General features: G+C 46.3%; 1 protein-coding gene across 3 annotated transcripts; it reads right to left on the bottom strand.

Moving 5' to 3' along the window:
• Window positions 1-5,075: 5,075 nt before the first annotated feature.
• Window positions 5,076-9,874, bottom strand: LOC311115063 (transcription factor SOX-6-like). Of its 3 annotated transcripts, none has more exons than XM_084190274.1 (4): window positions 9,725-9,874; window positions 7,361-7,535; window positions 6,207-6,397; window positions 5,076-6,027 (listed from the first exon to the last, which is right to left on the bottom strand). In XM_084190274.1, exons 1-4 carry the CDS (start codon window positions 9,845-9,847, stop codon window positions 5,974-5,976), a joined length of 543 nt encoding a protein of 180 aa, XP_084046400.1. In that variant the 5' UTR covers window positions 9,848-9,874; the 3' UTR covers window positions 5,076-5,973. The 3 variants fall into 3 exon arrangements, with proteins under 3 accessions (XP_084046400.1, XP_084046401.1, XP_084046402.1); XM_084190275.1 differs by having other exon boundaries at window positions 7,361-7,532; XM_084190276.1 differs by having other exon boundaries at window positions 7,361-7,520.
• Between the last annotated feature and the right edge of the window lie 359 nt (window positions 9,875-10,233).

Below are 10,233 nucleotides of genomic sequence, written 5' to 3'. Positions count from 1 at the left end.
CTGCCCTGACTAAGATGGAGACAAAGTACCCTGGTATTACATCCCTTCTTCTCCTCCTAATCTGTTTTGTATTTCAGTTGTAACCAATTGCAATGTTATTTATAATGTTGCAGCTCTCCAGTAGTTGGTAGTTTTGAACCATTTACGTCTTAAGCACATCCAGTCGTGTGGTAAGCCGAGGGTTTCTTTCATGCAGTCTCTCGCTCTCTTTTCCCCTGTTCCCTGGGCCTCAGCCCTGCTCTACAGGAGCTCCACAGGCCTCATCCCCCAGGCAGGCACAGGATCACTCAGCCCATAGATGGGCCACTGCCCTAGACATCCAGTCCTCTGAGTCCTCCAGCCTCTACTGACACCACCAGGCTACCACCTCATTAAGAGAGAGGAGCATCACAGAGTAGCATCTTAGTTCAATTATGGAGCTGAACTGCTAACTGCTAGCCCTATTCCGGGCTGGACGCCAGATACATTTTTTGGTTTGTTTTTAATGACAGAATATGCTATCATACACCAGGCCGAGATGTTCTTCTCTTTTTCTATGGAAGGAGAACAAGTCAGCCCCACAAAACCTGACCTTTCAACTTCATTTGCAAATGGTGCATTTTATACATTGCTGTCTCTGTTCTGTGCTGTAAAGGCCTTTCTGTCAGAGCTCTGCAGTGGTTTTTTATTCCACACTGTGTTGAGATCATTTGCTGGTGTATTTTTACGGGTTTCCAGCTCTCAATGACCCTGAACTGTTGACTGGCTCCTCCAGGGACTGTTAAATTGGGCTCACATCTCTGCCTTATCAAACCCTCTGCTTACAATAACACAACACCACCATAACCACAACAATATGGAGAGTGAACTGAGTGACCTGGCGGACACAGGAACCTTTATGTGCCCACTGTAACAATGCTGCAGCAGAGCATAACAGGCCCATTGTGGCGTGTTCTCTCTCCCCAGTCTTTGTTGTACAGAGGCCCGGCCGGCAGTGAGTGTGGCTCTCTCTGCAGGTCTAGAGCTTTGGGCCAGTAAAATTTTTGAGCGGCTGCAGTGCATTGGCAATTCACCATTTTACACCGCAATGACGGAAAATAAGGGAGCTACCTCAGCCAACATCCCAACCAGGATGCGGCCTTGATGTCTTTTTGGGGAGAGGCGAGACAGAGAGACAGAGAGAAAAGAGAGAAAGAGCGGGTGGTATTGTTTCAGTCCTGGCCTGGGACGGACGCCCACACACACCCACCCACAACCTCATTCAGAGTCATAGACTATTTTTATTCCTTTGACAGATGTGAACAATTGGACAAAGCATTAATGTAAGCAATACTCAACAATGGCACTTGCTGGCTATGGCCAGTGTCTGGGAGCAGAACATAATCTAATTTGGATAGCCAAACCCATGTATGCCAGGGTTTTTACATTGCAGCCAAAAAGCCTTGGTTGGCAATTTCCAAGACAGCAGTCGAAAAGCAGCAGAAAATTGCTTCCAGGGCTGCAGACCAGACAAGATTATATTCAAAGTCTTTGTGAGGGCTTTGCCTGAATAGGACCCCAGCACACACACAAACACACACACGCACACATACGCACACACACAGATTAGAGCGAGAAGAGCATTTCTACTACTTGCAAAAGGTTAGGAGTCAGGACTTTGTGGAACACCAGCAAAGCTCCATTTGAATATGTTAGGCTCTGAGCTGTAGGACATGGGAAAGAGAATATTATACTAATCAATAATGTAGGGAGGAGGGGGTGTCAAGGGGATAGGGGCAGTTCAATAGGTTAATTCACTGGCCTTTCACCCTTTGATTCCAGTTTGGGAGATGTCAGCAGAGGAATATATTGTATTTCTACACACAGCCTCCAGTTAACAGTGGGTACTACCAAGACCAAGACAAGAGCTATGGGAATATCAACCAAGACAAGAGCTATGGGAATATTAATCAAGACAAGAGCTAAAGGAATATCACCAATCTGTGACACCTGAATCAGTGACTCTGTAGCCAGTTTTCTCCTCTATCTCAGTTCATATAGGACAAGCTATGAAATCTTCAACCTGCAGATGAATACACCCAATCCTAACAGTTTTACCAGTTCTAGCTACCTATGCTAATAGCAGGAGACAATTCCAGGAGTTACAAATGGATCCTGTTGTATTTGACTGTACGCATTCTCGGTTGTTCTAGATAAAAGCATCCACTAAGCAAATAAATAATGGAACAAAGTAATTGCCCTCTACAGACAATAATACCTTTAGATAAATATTTCAAAAAGGTAAATTGTGAGAGGCTTGGAAAAGCTTTTATTGTACTGATGGGATATAGTAAAAAAGGACAAATAGAAAACAGTAAAGCATGAATATTTTACATGTCCTCAACAAGAAGGTAGAGGACTAGTGTACTGTAGAATAAAAGGACGTCTTCCACCTCAAAGGGCAGTAGTATGGAGAGAAAGATGAGGAGGAACGAGAGAGAGAGAGAGAGAGAGAGAGAGAGAGAGAGAGAGAGAGAGAGAGAGAGAGAGAGAGAGATGAGAGCGAGAGAGAGATGAGAGAGAGAGAGGGGAGGGCAGAAGAAAGAGACTAGAGAGAGAGAGAAGAGAAGAGAGAGTAAGAAGGGCCATATGGAGGGATCCCTGTAATAGGGGTGAGAGAGGAGGAAGGGATGCATTGTGCTCCATGGACACACTTTGTATTAAAAGATGAATTGATCCATCTGTAAGCAGCACTTAGCCCCACTCTCCGGCTGGGTCGTTACACTGGGATAAATCAATATTTAATATCCCCCTCCAACAGCCACACTAGATGATTTTAACCTCTCCTTAATCCCATTTATGTTACTTTTCCAGAATCTTCATGTAAGCTTTCACTGTGATAAACTTCCAAACAGCCGACCGGGAGCACAGCTATTAAAGAGCACACAGTATTTATGTCAGGTGAGGCGCTTGGCTGAAATATTAATATTCTGAAACTGACCAAAGTGAAAGCTTTTATCTGGGCCGTCCGGGCCTGTGCAGACTGTCGGCTTGGCTTGTATCAGGGGAAGGGAAGGCCACTCCGTGCTGTGCTGCGCCAGGCCAGGCCAGGCGCTCTCTCCTTCCCCCCTCCCTCCCTCCTTCCTTCCCTCCCTCCCTCCTTCCTTCCCTCCCTCCCTCCTTCCCAGGCTGAATTACAGCCTTCTGTTTTTTTACTGCTCCACTGTGATGATCACTCTTCTGGCTCACTTGTTAGAGTGTGTCCCAGCACAGAGCACACACACCATCCTTATAGGGACAGTGTCGGTGGAACTGTCTTTATCTGCCTTTGGTCTAGGGATGGAGCCAAGCATGGCTACAGAAGACTGATCATATTCACTACTACATTGACCTCAGAGTTGATTCTGCACATTTCACATTGGAATGTCTCTTTGGTATGACCGAGACAGCATGAAGAGCTGGTACTCAGTCCCTCTCTAAGCACTTGTAGCATCAGCACTTATACTTCAGTCATTCACCCACACTTAGAAAAAGGGGTTCCAAAAGGGTTCTTCGGCTTTCCCCATAGGATAACCTTTTCTGGTTCCAGGTAGAACTATTTTGGGTCCCATGTAGAACTCTCTGCAGAAGGGTCTACATGGAACCCAAAAGGGTTCTACCTGGAACCAAAAAGGGTTCTTCAAAAATACTTTTTTTATTTTTAGTAGACTTACAGTTAGTGAGTGCATACATTATTTGTTATACTGGCCCCCCATGGGAATCGAACCCACAACCCTGGCATTGCAAACGCCATGCTCTACCAAATGAGCTACATCCCTGCCGGCCATTCCCTCCCCTACCCTGGACAACGCTGGGCCAAATGTGCGCCGCCCCATTGGTCTCCCGGTCGCAGCCGGCTACGACAGAGCCTGGATTCGAACCAGGATCTCTAGTGGCACAGCCTTAGACCACTGCACCACTCGGGAGGTAAAGAGTTCTTCAAAGGAAAACTGAAGAACCTTTATTGGTTCTAGATAGCACCTTTTTTTCTAAGAGTGCGGGAGAGGTAGTGCCAAGGGTTTCATGCTAACTCATTAGAGATGCAGCTACTTCTCCTAAACATAGCTGTGCCACTGGTAAGCTTTCCTCTGACAGACCCAGGTGGGAGGATGGAGAGAGAGGCCAGGCACACAAAGGCTTTGTGGTGTGTACCGTTACCTAGGGCAACACGATAACCCCAAAATACCAGTCATATTTTCAACTGATAGCCCACCTAATTATAATTTGTTGTTCTTGGCCGTGTACTGTCAATGCTGTGATCTTGAACCGCAAGCCTCCCCAGTCTTACCTCGCTGTTACATTGACTCTTACATTGCACTGACTCTATGCACACACAATGGGCTCTACCCACACACCCACACATATTTCCAATGACATTTTTTTTCTTTAACTCAGCATTGTTGGAAAAGGACCCGTAAGTAAGCATTTCACTGTTAGTCTACACTTGTTGTTTATGAGGCATGTGACAAATAACTCTTTATTTGATATGACATCAAAGCCTTTCGCCCCGCATTTACCCACCATCTTTAATATCTTTCTCACTCTCTCTGTCTCTCTCTGTCTCTGTCTCTCTCTCTGTCTCTCTTTCCTCAGACTGAGTACACAGACTGAAAAAGGTAGCGCAGAGGTGAGGAGTGATTGACAGTGTCAGCCCCTGTTATAAATACACACAGCTCACCTGAGAGGATTGTTTAAACACAGGCTGACTAGACAGGCCCACAATGCAGTCGAAACTAAAACTAAAGCCAACAAAAGAGAAAAGCGTTAAGCTCTACCTGCTAAGAACAATGGCGTGGTAGGTGTTTGCTGCCTGTTGAAAACAGTTCCTTTCAGGGCATTGTTCGCACGCTGCATTCATATCATGTAGGAGCAGATTCTGGAGCTTGGCTCACCTTAGAGTCAGGGAGGTAGAGAACACTACAGGGCCATCCCGCAGACACACAGACAGACAGACAGTGACTGAGTGGAAACGGGAGATGGGAGAGTTAACATTACTCTACGGGCCTCAGACTCACCCACCTTTGCCTTGTCCCACTTAGTGGATAACGAACAAAGACAGAGAAACTGAGGAAGCGTAACTAGCTAACAGTAACAGTTATGAGGGTGGGGTGTTAAGTGTTAAGGGGTACAACTAGAAGAAAATGGTAGTGTGTTTTTCCTTTTTTAATGATGCAACTCTGTGAGATGGGACTGAACTTTCAATACAAAAACCATACAAAAGGTTTTATTGTCTGGTTGCATGGCAAGACAATTTTATCCCACTGAGTTCTTTAACTATAGGCCATGTCCCTTGACTTGACACACTTCAGTCTGAGCTCACTGCATTGCCACCTGTGTAGACACAGATTTACCCCTAATATTAAATTAAAGAAGAAATCAAAATAGATATTCATTGACTTTTTTACATATACATTGACCTAGTTGAATGTGTTGGTTCAAAGTGTCAGGTGTTGAAATATTAATGAAGCTTTGCTCCCAGTTCCTGCCTGCTCCTCACAGCCAACTGGCAATATGGCACCAATCAGAGGGAGGAGGATGTTTTTTTCTCTCCTTGATTGACTCATCGCTTGAAGATATTTTAAAAGGGAGTCCCAGGGAGGGGAGTGTGTGTGCTCCTGGTACAAAGCACCCCTGTCCCATGTCGAGGGACGGAGAGGGCCGTATGTCTGCTTTAATTGGGCAGAGACATCAGAGTGTTAACCCGCACCGGGCAGCACCATGGTCCGTTCCTCTACCACCAACATCAACACACACACACGCAAACACCATAATGCACGCACGCACACACACACACGCGCACGCACACACACACACACACACACACACACACACACACACACACACACACACACACTCACACACACACACACACACACACACAACCATGCCAATGTCAATCAAAACCACTACTCTGGACTAGGATTAAAGACAAACATTGGTCTGAAGAACTATATCTAAAAAAGAAAATAGCGGAAATCACTTTACTAGTTCTGGTTTTGGGCTACTCACAATGTACTCAGTGAACCAGCTCTGTTGGTGAGGACAAAAGAGGGAGGGAGGGAGAAAAGAGACAGAAAGAGAAGAGTGAATAAACAGAAAGCAACATACAGGAAGATACATGGAAGAGAGGAGAAAAGGAATGAGAGAGAATGAGACAGAGAGCTGGATGGACAGACAGACAGACGGACGGAGGGGGCAGGCATTCTGACCTTGTCAGCCCTGCTGCAGTTGTTGAGGCCCATGCCTGTGAGGGCAGAGAGCTTGGCCTCCATGCCCTGCTGGTGGTGCTGCAGCTGCTCTCTCTGGATCTGTTCTCTCATCTTCCTGGCCTCCTGGATGGCCTTCATCACCGCATCCTGGTCCCCGAACAGCGCTGTGGAGTTCAGGCTGGACAGGATGTCTGGGGGAGGGAGGGACAGGCCCAGTTAAAAACACACACACATAAACAGTAGATACACATACACACTATTCATTTTGATTCACAGTGAATGAGCCCACTGACAGGTGTTCATCATCCTATGTGGAGAATCAAGCCTTGTAGGAGGTCCTCCTCCTTTTTCCAGTGAGTGTGTATGTGTGTGTGTGTATGTGTATGTGTGTGTGTGTGTGTGTGTGTGTGTGTGTGTGTGTGCTGCCTGCATCTGTGTACGTGTGGGGCTGTTTTAAAGACAGCGAGAGGCAGTAGACCGAGTCTGTCGCCTTCTTTGTGTAATTAACATCTCAAAGTTAGGTGAGGAGGGATGACAGTTAAAAACACAGAAATAGAAGAAAAACAAACATAGGGACTGGGTTTAAAGCCCCCGGTCTGAGCCAAACAGCGGAAATACAGCCACTTTAATGAAAGACTGCATTTAATAACAGTTAGCAAAGGCTGAGTAGAAAGGCTTAACATGAGAGGGATGGTGAAACGTGAGACCTCTTAAAAACAAATAATGTGTTACAACATCCGCAGGTCTATATTGCATGGTTTTTAATATCAAGGTTCTACCGAGAATAGGAGTTGCAATTGTGTCAACAGTTTCGTCTACATAGGGATAAACGTCATTCACTTTTGTTTAATCCAGATTTAAAAAATGGCCAACATTCTGGCTGGTCACATTGTTCAAAGCCATTTGTACACCTTGACAGTGTGAAATATTGTATGTTCAACTCCCATTATCTAAACACAGAAAATAAAACCAACAAAATATCCAGCTTTGATCCTATATCAATGTTATGGAATTATACTGATCTTTCTATGTGATCTAGGGGGTGGCCAGTTCAAAACAGATCTGTGTGTGCTCCTGTGTGGTTATTCAATCAGTATGTATTGACTATTGGAGATGGAGCTGGAGGTGAGATGCAGAGTGTGGCCAGATCTTACCCAGAGAAGACCCACGGCCCATGCCTCCGAGGGGACTGGGGATGCCGCTCTTGGACAGGCTGTTGGGGCTGGTCTTGCTGCCCGTGAACAGGCTGTGTGTGGGGGACGTGGGGGACTTGACTGGCTCAGCCGTCTTGGGCCGGGCAGACAGGTTGAGAGGCTGCGTTCCCTCCTCCTTGTGGAGATGGGGTAAGGGAAAGGAGTGGGAGAGAGAGAGAGCGAGAGATAGGAGAGAGCGAGAAAGAGAGAGCGAAACAGACAGAAAGAGGGGGAGAGAGATAGAGAGGGAGAGACAGCGGGAGAGAGAGGAGATCGATGTGAATAAGGGCTTCTCCTGTTGGAGGATGTGTGGGCTCCCAGACAACACTCTGCTCCTGACTAATTACTAGTGCTCCTATCTGACCGTCCACTGCTCCCCCCTCTCCTCTCCCCTTCTCTCCTCTCCCCTCTTCTATCCTGCTCTGCTCTACTCTCCCCCTCTTTTCCTCTCCTCTCCCCTCCTCTCCTCATTCATCTGCTGGCACCGTGCCATCATGGCCGTCCTCACAGTTGCCGAGCGCCTTTGTTCACAATAATTAAATCAGATTTTTGCCTCTCTGTACATCTTCATCTGTTCTCCCTCTTCTCTGGTCTAAGAATGAATAATAACCACATTACAGAGATGCATGGTGATGATTAAAGATGGTTGTAAGTAACAGTCATCAAACGTCAGTTGCGTTATCTAATTCATTAAGTTGTTTTCCAATTTCCTTTCTCATTTGCGGATACTGGTGTTAGTCATTTGTTTCATGTAATACTGCATCCGACAGTGTGTAATAAATTGTATAACTGGCTTAGAATGCATTCTTAGTGAAGTTGGGTGAGTTAATGTGAGATGTCAGGTCACAGAAGGACATGTCTGCTGGGCTGGTTGCAGTGCAGCACAGAGCAGCAGTAAGTTGTGATTAAGGCTGATGGTGATCTGTGGTGTTCCCCAGGGCAGTGTCTAGGAGCTCTTGGAGAGGATACCTGCTACCTGACTGGATGGTACTGTAGGTATTACACACGTACCAATGGAGGAAAGTACCTGGGTGGGTCAAGGATAGCTCTACTGCCTCCTTATCTATCTTTCTAGTGAAGTCTCATCACTGAGATTAGTCTGTATGCTGTTGTTAACAGTCTTTTTCAAAGCCCAAGTGTCTTCTTGTCCAAACATATGGCTGGCTCAGACACAGACTGCCTCAAGGCCTTGTTATTGCTGTGCCAATAACAGTTTGTCATCCAATGAAGCCAAAAGCTGACAAACAAAACTAACAGCAATCTAATTCTAACTAAGGATGAATACAGATGGGGCTTTGGGGACATATGTACTTTACATTAGTGTTTAGTTATTGATAGTTCAAGTTCACAACCTTGTAGTGTTTAGAAGTACGATACATACCCATAGAGCCAATTCAGAACGTCAACTCAATGTCAAAATATTTGAGTGAAAAGGCCTGTAGGATCTGTACAGTGCCTCTTATCTAACAAACAGCCTTAATGACATAGATCCTATAAAGTGACAGTGTTGAGGAGACAGCTTGATACAGGCCCATGGATGAGCTTTCAGGAGGCTGTGTGCCTGGGGTTGTGGGGGAGGCAGTGTTTTAGCTCCAGATCCTGCATGCTGAAGAGAATACCAGAAAGAGAAAGCTGCACTACCATTCAATTACATGATTTAAGTCCCTTCACTATTGTGATATTAAGCTAAACTTTTCCAAATGGAGGCATGTTTCTGATTTTGGCCTCTAATGGTGAGAGGATGATGTATCTACCCTATGCTCCATACAGAGGTCTGGTGGATCCAGGCCATGCAGTAGCAGGCCCTGCTCTCTGGTTTATTTACAAGACAATAAGACCCATCAATTCCTCCTTTCCCTTCACTTTTTAAACTGCATTAACATACGAGTGATTCTCTCTCTGTTCTAATGGTTTTGTTCCATCCCAGTGGATGTGATAATAAAAAAGGTTCTGCTGTTCCTTGTGATCTGAAACCATGTGTTCCACAAATTCTCTCACTTAGAGCGCCCACAGCCATAGCAACCATGTCCACAGAGTTCTGGTTGAGAGAGAGCGGGCCTTGTTAAAGGCCCACAGATTGATGGGCCGGTAAGACGTTTGGCCCAGTATTAGCACAGAACACAGAACAGCAGCACCACTACCACTACTACCACTCATTTACTGAGCAGGCAGCAGGCTGGGTCAAGCACCACTCCAGTACTTAGGCGGTGGGCTGTGGGTGGGTTAAGTGATGGGTGAGGGTAGGCAGGGCTACCTTGACTTGAGTGGCAGGGGCATTGGGCAGTGGGTGGTGGGCTGTGTGAGGGATGAGAGGCGGGGGCCTACCTTGATTTGAGTGATAGGGCTGGAGGATCTCTTGTCGTTCTTCAGGCCGGAGGGGGAGATGGGTCCGCTGTTGTTGGGAGGCTGGGGGAGTGGCGGCATCTTGGCTCCAGGAGAGACCTGCATGCTGGCAAGCTGGGCGGCATACAGTTGCTGTAGGGAGGAGAGGGAGGAAACCCACAAGGCGTTAACATCCAAAGCCAGACACCATTCAAAGCTTTTTCTTTTTCTCTTTCTCTCTCTCTCTCTCTCTCTCTCTCTCTCTCTCTCTCTCTCTCTCTCTCTCTCTCTCTCTCTCTCTCTCTCACACGTCTTCCTCTCTTTCCATGCCTGGCAGAGAACCTCCATCAAAGGTCTTTACTGTATATCAAAGCTTGAATCCAGGGAGAGACAGCAGCCTTTTTAAAAACCACACAGCCATGGCTCTCATTCAGCACACTTGGAGCGCTCTTTTTCCGCTCATCACAGAGAGAAGTTTTCAGACAACGTGAGAGAGACTGTTCTGATTTCCC

This window comes from Coregonus lavaretus (genome assembly GCF_964263955.1).
Source record: "Coregonus lavaretus genome assembly, contig: HAP1_SCAFFOLD_9219, whole genome shotgun sequence".
In the NCBI taxonomy this organism is placed as follows: domain Eukaryota; kingdom Metazoa; phylum Chordata; class Actinopteri; order Salmoniformes; family Salmonidae; genus Coregonus; species Coregonus lavaretus.
Note: the sequence above shows the minus strand (reverse complement) of the source record. Positions and strands in the feature narration are given on the sequence as shown.